This window comes from Nerophis lumbriciformis, linkage group LG01 (assembly GCF_033978685.3).
Source record: "Nerophis lumbriciformis linkage group LG01, RoL_Nlum_v2.1, whole genome shotgun sequence".
NCBI lineage: Eukaryota > Metazoa > Chordata > Actinopteri > Syngnathiformes > Syngnathidae > Nerophis > Nerophis lumbriciformis.
In genome coordinates this window covers 32,379,980-32,394,104 of record NC_084548.2, presented here as the reverse complement: position 1 = coordinate 32,394,104, position 14,125 = coordinate 32,379,980, and the positions used below count along the sequence as shown (strand labels likewise).

At 39.7% G+C, this 14,125-nt stretch overlaps 1 protein-coding gene across 2 annotated transcripts in view; it reads left to right on the top strand.

The window, feature by feature from the left end:
• LOC133618829 (transcription initiation factor TFIID subunit 4-like) overlaps window positions 1-14,125 on the top strand; it is a 30,126-nt gene that overhangs the window by 11,806 nt on the left and 4,195 nt on the right. The window contains exons 4-13 of one of the 2 annotated variants that reach the window (XM_061979576.2): window positions 1,735-1,854; window positions 2,152-2,316; window positions 5,666-5,788; window positions 11,795-11,884; window positions 12,208-12,441; window positions 12,539-12,674; window positions 13,017-13,119; window positions 13,274-13,443; window positions 13,550-13,680; window positions 13,779-13,904. In XM_061979576.2, coding sequence (XP_061835560.2) covers window positions 1,735-1,854; window positions 2,152-2,316; window positions 5,666-5,788; window positions 11,795-11,884; window positions 12,208-12,441; window positions 12,539-12,674; window positions 13,017-13,119; window positions 13,274-13,443; window positions 13,550-13,680; window positions 13,779-13,904 — 1,398 coding nt within the window. The remainder of the gene's footprint in view (window positions 1-1,734; window positions 1,855-2,151; window positions 2,317-5,665; window positions 5,789-11,794; window positions 11,885-12,207; window positions 12,442-12,538; window positions 12,675-13,016; window positions 13,120-13,273; window positions 13,444-13,549; window positions 13,681-13,778; window positions 13,905-14,125) is intronic. The other variant, XM_061979583.2, reaches the window with a different exon arrangement.

Below are 14,125 nucleotides of genomic sequence, written 5' to 3'. Positions count from 1 at the left end.
AGCAAAGCCACTGTGTTAAACCGATATTTGGAATCGTTTTATTGGATTGGGATTAGAGTAATAATTAGTTTTAGCTAAGGTAAGAGCGTTTTAATAAGTTATTGAACTATCACTCCACGCTTGATGGAAAACCTCAAGTTTAGTTGCGCGCCATTTGTGTTCCAGTTATCTATATGATAGTTTAAGAGCTCTGGTTTCTTCTGTGAACCAGTATGTTATGGTGGGGATTTTGAGATTATTTGCTTTTAGGCAGTGATGGGCAGTAACAAGCTACATGTGGTAAAGCTTTGTAGTTTAGCTACATTTCCCAGTAGCTTGGCGGTAGCTTAACTACTTTTTGAACGAGTAACGTTTCTTGTAGCTTAGCTATTTTTAGACCCATGTAGCGAGGTAGCTTACATCAATGCTATAAACTACAAATAGAGAACATGGACTGCGACTCCAAGCCAAAATAAACTCAAACTCAAAACTAAACTCAAACTCAAACTCAAAAATAAGTACATATATATAACATATGTTAATGGTATCCATAGAAGTGATATTAATAACTTTATGTCTATCTCGCGTGGTACGTCTCAAATAATTTCGACCACATCTAGGAATTGGTATGGTGGGGATTTTGAGATTATTTGCTTGGTGCTGTGATAAATTTGACGCTTCATAATTTGCCACCTCAGTAGAATGCATGTCTATCTTTGGCACATTCACTAGAGAAATAATATTATGTGACTTATGTATTATTCTACGAGAAATGCTGTGTGCAGGAATTTTCCAATATGGCACTAGTTAGTTTTTTCTTAACTGACTCCTCACCCGGTCTAACGGGCGCTCTCGTTAATAAATAAAGTCTATCTTATTCTATTCTATCCTATCCTATCATATCCTCTCCTATTCTATCCTGTTCTTTGTTTGATGATTTTTATTTTTTATTTGAATGAATATCATCTGTTTCATCCTCTCAGCACTGTCTTTCACACCCACGTTATCTCTTCCCATAGATGTTATGTCAAAATCTAGCTATAAACTATTGCTAGCGAGTAAGACCAGATGTTTTGAGTGGATCTTACAGGATTCACTGTGACATTCGCTATGCCAACTAATGGCAGGAATGATTGTACCTCAAATTTTTGTTTGCAATTTAAAGCATAACAACTAGTCGGGGGAACGCTCTTATCTCAAAACACTCTTTAAGTTGAGGTACCTCTGCATTGACTAAAACAGGACTAGACAAACCCTGTTATTAACAACCAAAACATTTGTATACAGTTCAGTGTGTTTTGTATTTTGTGTGCATGTCCAATTCAAGTGTAGCAGATTAGCCGATGTGTTCTGTATTATGTATGTCTGTATGTTTTTTGGCACCTCTGTGTTTGGTAGTATGGCTGTAAATATTCTCATTCATTCAGGTCATTGTATTCTCAGGGTATTGAATTGATCGCAACTACTGAATTGATCACAACTGGACTAGTTGCAATCAATTGCAACTGCAGTCTAATTATTGCTTGATGGAGCATCATTGACTATAGGCTGGAGTAAGATGTTGGTGGTTCCTTGGTAGGTCCTCAATATCCAAGCAATTATTTCAGTATTGTTGTTTCTTTATTTAGTATTTACATTACATGTGTCAAAAATTTGTTTTGTATTGCCAAAATTTGGTTGAACCAATTTTTTTTTACTCAGGTCTACTGTGGATTGTATGTGAGAAACTATAATATCCTCTATGTTATTGTACAGGCCTCACAGGCATCACTGCTTGCTCGTGTTGTTACCCCCACCACATTTATCCAACAAGGCTCAGCTGCCCAGACCACATTGCCAACTACTTCAACACTGCGGAGACCTCCAGTGCTGCAGGTATGTTCGACTTACATCAAATATGTCATCATGTGAATTCTGAAATCAGTGAGGGGCCGCTAAGAGTGACAGCCACAGGTGAAATAGATTGCACTGACATCTTCGTCTTATGCTTGCTTTTGATCACCATAAAGGTTTGAATATAAATGTGCAAGGTTTCCAGTAAAGATATATAATGGTTGTTGCATGTGTTGGCTAATACTTATTTACCAGCAACATTTTAAATATGTACACATTTGCTAAGCTGCTATTCTAATATTGTTTTGTTGTCCATTTACTGCAAATGGACTTGTGCAGAACACTGTCATGCTAGGAGGAAATGCCACCACTCTGGAACAAATGCAAAGAATCCCAACCACAGTTCAGCCTGCATCTGCAATTCGAGGGCTAACACTGAGTTCCGGGTCCTTGGGAGCCACTGGAAACTCTGTCACTCCAACAACAATAACACCAATCTCAGCAGTAAGAGAAAGTATATATTATAAAATATCTCATATAAGGTTATGATCAAGGGCAAAGGAATGAGTTTAACATTGGGGGGACACAACGGAAGCCTTACAGATAATTATAACCTCATAACATAACCCAAAATCTGATAGAAATGTGGAAATAATTAAAGAAATATACAAAAAAGAATCTTTAAAAAAATCTATTTTTGACATCAGCCCTCACCTGTTTTCCTTTCTTGATAGATATTTTATAATAAATAACATAATTTTTAATATTTGTAATGCTGCCTAACACCCTAAAGCTCCCGATGGCGCTTACATCTCTTCCCTGACTGTATTACCGTTCTTCTCATTGTTACAATTGCGTCTGTTTAAAAGGTAATAACGGGCTAATACATAATTCACTTATCAGTTTGACATCATCTGCACTTCCTCTCTCCAATTTGCATTGCGTCAACAACCTTACTCTGGCCATGCCCACTCAAACAAGGATACTTTAAAAACTATTGCTTTCCCATGCGTTTTGGCCTATAGTACACATGCAAACGCATACTTTAGTTCTTAAAAAAATTCACTTTTTAAAATGCTGGCCAAGGTGAAGAGTTTTTAGAACTCTGTCTTCAGCATGTGCCAGCAACATTTTGGACCATGGGTGTCAATCAAACTCAGTCACACCGGGGAAAAATGTTATGTTTTACGACGCGATTAACAAAAGATTCACATTGTTTCATTGACTGCATGTAAGTGTGTGTGCTCATTTTAAAGTTACAGAGGTGTTGTCTGCCAATCATCTATGGTTGCTTTTTTTAGCTTGGACAAAATGTGCATGACATCCAGTGAAAGTGTTTTTATTTGGGCTTTTTTAAACTCAACTTGTGTCGATTGACTTTTTTTAGACACTGGTGTGGAGGAAATACTGTATGCGTTTTAAAAATATCTTTGTTCGTATTTGTTTGTTTTTGTTTAAAGAGTTGTAATAGTCTGATATTCCGTAGATGCGTCAAGACTAGTGAGCATACAGAGGTGGAGACACTATGGAAGAGAGCCGCTTCGTGCGCACACTGAGATGGCTGTGGTTGCTTCTTTTAAAAAGTGATTGTAGAACGACTATCTCCTAGTCATCCTGTTAACATCCTTGGCAAAATCGACATTACCGTATTTTCCGGACTATAGAGCGCATTAGGATATAAGCCGCACCCACAAAATTTTAGAAGGAAAAAATATTTTTCCATATTGTAGCCGCACTGGACTATAAGCCGCAGATATATACGTTGTGAATAGTTATTTACACAGAAATATTCTGTAAATGTTTATTTACATGCCTTAAGTATTTCCAAAAGGCAGTAAAACAGCTAATCAAACAAAACAGAAGTCATCGTCATGGACCCACTAGCTGTGAAGCTATCTCTCCAATCGGCTAATAATACTATAACACAGGCACTCGTAAATGTGTTAGCATATTAGCAAATGCTAACGACGCTAGCATCATCACATTACGATAACAGGTACAAGTATGCAGCAAAACACTTCTACAGACATCACACAGAACGGTTTGGTGACTATAAACAGTGTTAGTTATACTGTAAAACGTACAAATGTTGCTTGGAGTGATGTATGAAGAATCCATATGATTAGAACACTGAACTGCACGCTGGTTGAAAAAAACCCAAACACTACTGATAAATGAAAGGGCTCTGCAGCACCTGCAGTGAGCTAATTCGTCCTAAAGCTAGCGCCAGACGACAAACAATAAAATACCCTCTGTCTTTTTGCTTGTTTTTTTGTTTTTGCTTTTTTTTATACAATTATTTTTATTATTGCCGTTGGCGAAAAAAATCCATAAATTAGCCGCTCCGTTTTATAAGCCACAGGGTTCAAAGTTTAGGAGAAAAGTAGCATTTTATAGTCCAGAACCTACCGTAATTTATATTCACACAAAAACATCAGAATCTGGGAGGTTTGTGACTTCAGTCAGGATGATGACAGACAAGGGTTGTTCTAGGGAGTCTTTCGCATAATCCCAAAGAGTTGGGATTGGGCAGGATAAAATACCTCCACGTGCTGGTAGTTTGACACATGTGGGTTAAACGGAGAATAGAAGATCCTGGTCGGAACTCCAGCTGATGAGACAACTTTGACAAACAGAAGTTTTTGCTTTCTGTCATAAGGTAAGACAAGTGTGGTAATATCTTAAGTTTTTAACCCTTATGTACAAAAGAACAGTACCCCGCCTTCCGCCCGAGTGCAGCTGGGATAGATTTCAGCCCCAACGTGACCCTGAGAGGTGACCAGCGGTAGAAAATGGACAGATGGAACATGAAGTTGATTACTTTATAAAATCCTTCAATATGTTTTCAAGGCTTTGTGTAAGTGTGGGGCTAATTTTAAAGATAATGTGCATGTCATTGTATATCAAATATATCACAATTAACATCATAACATTAATATAGGCTAATACCACAAAGTCAGCTTGGGTTGCTTTTCTGGGCTTCTGATTGGACAAAATGTGCATGACAGCATGTATAGACAAAGGCTATTTTGAAACTACACTTATGTGGATGGAGATTATTTTAACACAGGAAATATGTTTTTCAAATATCCATGTTCATGTGGATATAGCCTCTGCGTACTATCATCCTACTGATGAGACGGTATTGCACATAATATCGAATAGATAGGCTCCAGCACCCGCCGCTACTCCGTAAGGGACAAGCGGTAGAAATGGATGGATGGATGTTGACAAATGGTTGAGTATGATTTGGTGTTGTCCTTGTGTTGTGTAACTATTACTCACACTGTTGTTAGCCTACTCTTTTTTTAGAAAACAGAGTAAGTCCTGCTGCTGTTTCAACCTTAATTTGGTGGTGTAAGTGTGCTGAAATGAGATGATAAAACATTTTAGCCAGTGTTGACGTTACTTTGGAACACTGACAAAGTTAGCAATAAAATGATGGTTGACGAGTGACCATGCCATAATTAAGATGACAGGTTTTCTGTATATGAATATAAACTAAAGGGAAGTCGTTATAAACAAGCAATATTTATGTCCAGGTTCCTTACACACGGTTTTGAAGATGGCCTGCCATCTTCCATTTTCCATTCAAGTCAGAGCAAGCAAGGAAAGGGGTGGACCAGTGACTTGATGCTGTGTTGCACTTTCAAAATGAAAGCACAAGAGTTTAATATTTCCAAATCAAAAAATGTTGTCCTCTGCGGTATAATTTTTGGGTAGGATGAATGCGGCTGTCTTTAATATGAGTGAGGACACATCCCCCGCAATTTCTACGCTTAGGAATATGATGAAAATATGTTAATACACACTTGCAGTGATTAAAATGAAATGTTATTTCTTTCCCCTGCAGGAGACACTGCAGAATGTGAAGAAGTGTAGAGACTTTCTATCTACGCTGATAAAACTGGCATCCAGTAAGAACCAGTCGTCTGAAACCATCGCCAATGTCAAAAAGTTGATCAAGAATCTGCTGGTATGTTCCCTTCGAAAACGTACAGTAAGACCCTCTGTCCCACACTACGTTTCTAGTGATCCTTTATTTTAATATAAATAAAGCTCCTATTGCTGGGTTGCATATGGCGTCACATTCGTCTTTCTTCTTTGTGGCTTAATTCACATGATGGTCAACCACCTTAAGCGTAGCAATAAAACAAGTCAGAGTGTGAGTGGAAAAAGCCGTATTGCTGTTCTGTTCTTGGGTGCTCCAATTGCTCAGAGAGATAGGAAAGAGCTTTCATACAGTCCCAAAATAAGTGGTTAACAAAAGTAATACATTTATGGAAATGTCTCTCATCATCTTGTGGAATACATTCGAACCATGCTTGTGTCTGCAGTGATCACTTTGTAAAATGTTTGATTGAATATTTAATTTGTTTGGGAAAATTTTGATGATGCAGTCGAGTTTACTCTATACGACATTAGTAGTGTTTTTTTGTGTTTTCTCTGCCTAAATATAACTAAAAAGACCTGGTTGTGCAAATTAACGTCATATTAAGTCCTAGTAATACATTTTGTGATTGTTAGTCCAATCGACAGTATTTTCGTTGTCGATTTTCATAACAGAAACTTAAAGCTTAGTTGTTGTGCAGGAAAGCCAAGTGCTTTATTGAACATGGACGACTACATTGTAACGTTTTTGGTGCAATTTGTTAGCATCATGAAAAAAATCCCTAATAGTATTAATAAACTACATTACTGGACCTTGATATTGCCAGCATACATTGCTGAACAACAAGGACATCTATAACTAAATAATGAGACAAAATATGAACTTCACACCATTGAAAACAACTGCAGACATAAGTTGTAGATGACAAATATCCATCCTTTCATCCATTTTCTACCACTAGTTTCTCTCGTTCGTAGCAGAAAATCAACTGCTAACAAACGTATTCTTTTTCTCATTAGCGTCACGTTCACAGCAGCATGGCACTCGCTATCAATCAAATTTGTTACTTAGCGATTCACGATTAATGCTTAATTTGTGGACCCCTACCAGATGCAAACACAAGATATGCCTCCAATCTTCTTTAAATCTGTGTTAGTGTCAAATGAAGTGAGGTCATAGTGAGCATTAACATCTTGGTGAGGATAAATGGTTTTAAATCTTTCAAAATTGTTTTTCTTAAGTGTATAAATCCACTCCATCCCTTTTGAATTATTTTCTTCATGATCGCTTACATATTTTCCATCCATCCATCCATTTTCTACCGCTTATTCCCTATTTTCCTCTAAACTTTAAAAAATGTGCCCAAATTTGCACTGATGCAGATAAATAAACTGTAGATTAATGAAACTCGAGACCATCGCCTGAAACCCGGACGCTCGAGGTCCCGTGATTACAACCCAGCAATACATTAATATATACATTCACAGGGTTTCCCCCAGATTGTCAACACACCTACACTTGCTCTGCTGCTCCACTTTCTCGCCACCGTTCTCTTAATATTTGCACATAACACACTTTGTAGATCGTTGAGTGCGGGTATATCTCGGGTATATTAAAGTACGTCCGCATCGCAAACATGGTGCCTTCGATCTAGACAACCCCGTGCATATTGCTTAAAGGTGCCATATGTAGTATTGTGGCCAGAAATGGTACTGCAATCATGGTCAAAATTCTGTAGTCCCCTCCCACTCTCCCTGAGGTTGCCAGATACGCAGCCGAAGGAACTTCAAATGGCAACCAACGAGTCCTACGCTTTAGGTTTCTCTTGTTTATGCTTCTTGCAAGATGGTTTACTAAGTAATTATGCCACATTTTACTGATGTCGATTAGCCAAATGTATTTTTAAAATTACGCAGCAATGTTTTAGTTGGGAGTCGGGACAGATTGTTGGAATTACCCTGATAAAATGTCTAGTTTGACCGCACGGACCACCATCGAACTAATTATGTATAATAATATATTATATATTATATGTCACGTAGGTCTACTTTGATGGAAAGCCAAGGCCAACAGTAAAATTACCGCCACATTTCGTTCAGCATAACTCCATGTTGCATCCAACCTACCGCTCTGCGTTCTCTTCCATTTACGCACATCAAAGAGCATCATACACAAATACAAATAGACGGAGTAGACATTGAAAGGGTAAAATAAACTACATGTTTGGGTGTAACAAAAGATGATAACATTAACTGGAAATCTCATGTTATTAAAAAAATACAACTTAAGGTGGCAAGAAATATTTGAATAATGAACAAAGCAAAATATGTTTTGGACCAAAAATCACTCCATATTCTCAACTGCTCGTTAGTGTTACCATATTGGAGACTTAGAGACTTTGACTTCCTTTTATTGTCATTCAAATTTGAACTTTACAGTACAGATAAGAACAACATTTGGTTGCATTAGCTTGTTGTAGTGCAGGATAAAAGATACAAATATCTGAGTTATTGTGCAGAAATATGGAGAAATAACTACAAATTTGCACTTAATTCACTAACCGTGTTACAAAAATGATCAGTTAGACTGATACATAATGTTGGATATAGAGAACATACAAACACTTTATTTATTGAATCAAAAATATTGAATTTCATCGATTTGGTAAAATTGCAAACAGCTAAAATGATGTACAAAGCAAACTATTACCTGCTACCCAAGAATGTACAACAATTCTTCTCAACTAAAGAGGAGAAATATAACCTTAGAGGAAAAACTAACTTCAAACATTTTTATGCACGTACAATATTTAAAACCTTTAGCATATAAGTATGTGGCATTAAACTATGGAATGGATTAAGCAAAGAAATTAAACAATGTACTGATATGATCCAGAGGTTGTTCAAATGAATAGTGCTTACAAAGTACAAGGAAGAAGAATTATGAGAAATACCTTAAACCTTATTGAAAACGGGATATTCTTCATCTCAGTATGTTTATCATGACTGACTTAATTATATATTGCAAGAACTGTTGTATTAATCATTCACTGATGTAATTGCATTACAAAAAGAAGACAGTAAATTAACGTATGTATTTGTAAACGCTCTGAAGTGGGAATTGGGTAGGATTAAATAAGCTTTGCTTCTTCATACTCCTTTTCGGACATGATGTAAAGAGAAATTATTATGAAATTATGTGTGATGTATTATACTGTAAGTGTGTTCATGTTCGAAATAGACTAAACTCAATCAATCAATCAATCAATCAATCACCTCAGCTCCTTCTTTACCACAACGGATAGAATACAGTGTCCGCATAACTGAAGACGCTGCACTGATCCGCCTGATCTCACAATCCACACTTCCCTCACTCGTGAACAAGACGCCGAGGTACTTGAACTCCTTCACTTGGGAGCAAGATCTCTACCCCAACCTGGAGATGGCACTCCACCCTTTTCCGGGTGAGAACCATGGACTTGGACTTGGAGGTGCTGATTCTCATCCAAGTCGCTTCACACTCTGCTGCGAACCGATCCAGTGAGAGCTGAAGATGCTGGCCAGATGAAGCCATCAAGACCACATCATCTGCAAAAAGCAGAGACCTAATCCTGTAGCTACCAAACTGAATCCCCTCAACGCCCTTACTGTGCCTAGAAATTCTGTCCATAAAAGTTATGAACCGAATCGATGACATAGGGCAGCCATGGTGGAGTCCAACCCTCACTGAAAACGGGTCCGACTTACTGCCGGCAATGCGGACCAAGCTCTGACACTGATGATACAGGGAGCGGACCGACACAACCAGACAGTCTGGTACACCATACTCTCTGAGCACTCTCCACAGGACTTCCCGAGGGACACGGTCGAATGCCTTCTCCAAGTCCACAAAGCACATGTAGACTGGTTGGGCAAACTCCCATGCACCCTCAAGGACCCTGTCGAGAGTATAGAACTGGTCCACAGTTCCACGATCAGGACGAAAACCACACTGATTCTCCTGAATCCAAGGTTCGACTATCCGGCGTTGCCTCCTCTCCAGTACACCTGAATAGACCTTACCGGAAAGACTGAGGACTGTGATCCCACGATAGTTGGAACACACCCTGCAGTTCCCCTTCTTAAAGAGAGGAACCACCACCCCGGTCTGCCAATCCAGAGGTGCCGCCCCCGTTGTCCACGCAATGTTGCAGAGTCTTGTCTTGTCAACCAAGACAGCCCCACAGCATCCAGAGCCTTAAGGAACCCCGGGCGGACCTCATCCACCCCCGGGGCCTAGCCACCGAGGAGCTTTTTAATTACCTCTGCAACCTCAGCCCCACAAATAGGAGTGCCCACCACAGATTCCCCAGGCACTGCTTCCTCATAGGAAGACGTGTTGGTGGGATTGAGGAGGTCTTCAAAGTATTCCTCCCACCAATCCATAACAGTCGAGGTCAGCAGCACACCATCCTCTCCATACACGACGGTGTTGACAGTGCACTGCTTCCCCTTCCTTAGGCGGAGGATAGTGGTTCAGAATCGCTTCGAAACCGTCCGGAAGTCGTTATCGATGGCTTCCCCGAACTCCTCCCATGTCTGAGTTTTTGCCACTGCGACTGCCGAAGCCGCACACTTGGCCTGTCGGTACCTGCTCGCTGCCTCCAGAGTCCCATGAGCCAAAAGGACCCGATAGGACTCTTTCTTCAGCTTGAGGGCATCCCTCACCAGCGGGTTCTAGGATTACCGCCATGACAGGCACCAATCACCTTGCAGCCACAGCTCCAAATGACCGCCTTGACAGTAGAGGTACAGAACGGACTCAATATCCAGCACCTCCCTCTTGACCTGTTCAAAGTTCTTACGGAGGTGGGAATTGAAACTCTCTCTGACAGGAGACTCTGCTCGACATTCCCAGCAGACGCTCAAAATGCCTCTATGGCCCCTCCTATGAGTGGTAAGCCCATTGGAGGGGGGACCCACGGCCGGGCCCCATGGAGACAGGCCTCATGGGGACAGGCCCAGCCACCAGGCGCTCGCCATCGTGCCCCACCTACAAGCCTTGCTCCAGAGGGGGGCCACGGTGAACGTCACCCGGGCAAAGGAAATCTAAGTCCTTGATTGTTATTTTCCATAAAGGCCTTTGAGCTGCTCTTTGTCTGATCCCTCACTTAGGACCTGTTCGTCTAGGGAGACCCTACCAGGGGGCATAGAAGCCCCCGGACAACATAGCTCATTGGGACACGCAAACTCCTCTACCACGATAAGGTGGCAGCTCAGAAAGGAGTATATATACTGTGTATACTGTGTGTGTGTGTGTGTGTGTATATATATATATATATATATATATATATATATATATATATACAGTATATATATACTGTGTATATATGTGTGTATATATATATATATATATATGTGTGTGTGTATGTATGTATGTATGTATGTATGTATGTATGTGTATATATATATATATATATATATATATATATATATGTGTGTGTGTGTGTGTGTGTGTGTGTATATATATACATATATATATATATATATATATATACAGCATATGGGCTACCAAACGATTACATTTTGTTATTCGCGTTTAATCACATTTTGTTCATATATTAGTTAACTCAAAATTAATTCAATAAAAATACTGTAGTTATAATTTTTTATCATTAATAACTGTACCCAAGACAGATACTTTTGACCTGAATAAATGCTTCTTATGTTCTGTACATTACGTGTTGTACAAGTTAATCATATTCATTTTGCCTCATGACAATGTGTAAGCCTTCTCTATTTGTTATAAAAGTGTGGTATTCAGCCTGCTAAACAATCTTTAATTGGCCACAAAATGTCCCACTTTATATTCATCAAGGTAACTGCATTTATTTAGGTGGAAATACCACTTTTTTTTTTTTTAATCAAACACTGATCATAATGTAAGACATTTTTCATTATGTTACATTAGTTAGACTGGATGTGACGCGTTGCACTATTGTTTCGAAGCCAGATGTGCGTGATTGGTTTCAGAAGAGGTGTTTGGTCGACGTTTCACCTGCCTACTGTCTGCCACTGCACGTTAATATTTGTTTGTGTTTTTGTTCAACAGGAAGCAAAGCTCGAGCCTGAAGAGTTTACCACTAGGTTGTACAAGGAGCTTAACTCGTCACCACAGCCTTACCTTGTGCCTTTCCTAAAGGTAAGACTTTGTGTTTGTTTGTTCTAACTGGCACCTTGTTCTGGCAAAAGTGGGCAAATGTAGAGATTTCAAATAAGTAATTTTTTAGAAAATACAACATGGTAGAAGAATAACTTCCGTAGACGGGTTGTTGAATGAAAAGTAATTTGCTGTAGCTAATTTACATTTTTGTAAACACTGTGGGAGGAAAACATGTTTTCATTACTTGCACACAAGTAAGTGACAGAATTTTTGAAAATGTTTTTTTCTGGTTTTCCTTATTGTATCTTAAAAACTATTGCAAGTTTTAATTTGTCTTATCTCTGCCATATGTCTGACTCTAGCGAAGCCTCCCAGCTCTGCGCCAGTTGACCCCAGATGCAGACGCTTTTATCCAGCAGAGCCTCCAGCCTCGTACAAGCGCTCAACCTGCGGCTGTGGCTTCTTCAGCCCTGACAACAGTGGTGATGCGACCCCCACTTTCCCCCACAGCCGCTATCTCTGCAGCCACCAGCACTTCTGCAAACAAAACCACCATTGTCACTGTCTCTCAACCGCCTTATAGTAAATCTGGAATGGTATTTTTGTTGTTTGTTTCTATCTAATTATTCACATTGGCATTCATGTGGAAAACGTACTTGACAGTTTGTGCTGAATCTCTGTAAATGTGTGTAGATTGTTCCCAAGCAACAAGGGGTGATGGTGAAGCCTCAGGGGACGTTGGCTCAGTCGTCAATAGTAACTCTCAGAGGACCATCTCACAGTCGCATCAATCTGGGACAGCCGCCTCTGGTCAAGCAGCTTAATTCAGGTGTCATAATTTTCCGAATGCAATTAGCCTTATTGTCAACATCTACAGTTGTACTTTAGATAATTCTACCACCATGGTAAATTATTGTTATTTTCAAAATGTACAAACTTTATAGAGATGGCCAGTTTGAAAACAAAATTAATGTTTTAAGATATTTAAATGCAAATTACTGCAAGTTTGCAACTTTTGTAAATACATTTATGAAATTTGACACTGAGGGTTGAATGATTTAAAGCACAACTGTATGACTCTGTTAGTCATCCATTTGCCATTAGGGATAATGCTACTGCCATCTTGTGGATGCTCTGTATCACTGTATCGTTGTCCTTTTTGTTTCTACAGTCAAGCAGACTCTGGGTGCTAAATGTGTTCAAGTTGTCAGCCAAACTCCTCTCCAGGCTGCTCAGAAGAACAAAATACAGCGAATAAGCGGTGCAACCTTGAGGTCTGTGACACAGGTCTCAAGTCAATTATGCTGTGACATCTACACTGAACTGAAATCTGCACTCCATTTCCATTGTGGTCAATTATCCACTGAACTATCCGCTAATGCTTGCGCTATTGCTTATATTTAAATAATGTATTTATTTATATCCCAGGGATGACGACGATATCAATGATGTGGCCTCAATGGCCGGAGTAAACCTGTCAGAAGAGAGTGCTTGTATCCTAGCAACTAACTCAGTGCTTGTTGGTGCTGTGACCCGATCTTGTAAGGACGAGGCTTTCCTCTCCACGTACTTGCTCTCTCAGAGAGCTCTGGAAATTGGTGAGACACACACATGCATGCAAAGGAACAAACACACATTTCTGCTTCTGAAAGGTGGTTTCATTCTCACCTTTCTGGAATTTGTTCACTCTCTCTTTTGTGGCAGGTAGAAATTTTGGTGTCCAGGAATTAGGGGTGAACGTTGTAAACTATATTTCCCATGCTGCTCAGTTCAGACTACAGAGCCTGATGGAAAAGGTCTCCCAAGTGGCACAGCAGAAGAACTCAACCTTCAAAGTAATCATCATCAATGAGTGTGTCAGTGGGAGAGACGCATCACAGCACAGATGTTTGATTTTCACCTTTTGCTGTCGCATTCCCCCCACCCCCTTAAGGAAGATAAGCGGCATGAGCAGGTCACCGAAGTGCGAGCCCAGCTCAAATTCTTCGAGCAGCTGGATCAGATGGAGAAGCAGAAGAAAGAAGAGCTGGAGAGGGAGATCCTCCTGAAGGCTGCCAAGGTAACTGTATGACAACGTGATTAACATGGACAGCTTAGTCTTTACTCGTATGTGTTCGCGAGGGGCCCTCGTCTCACATGTACTGAAATGAAAAAAGCTGCACATTTTCCCCCTCAACTTTATCCAGAATGCGCTCTTAAGGTGGAGCAACCATTAAATCTGGCCTTTCTTCGTATTCTCCCATCGACTTATAAATACTTTTGTTTTTACCACTTCTGAGG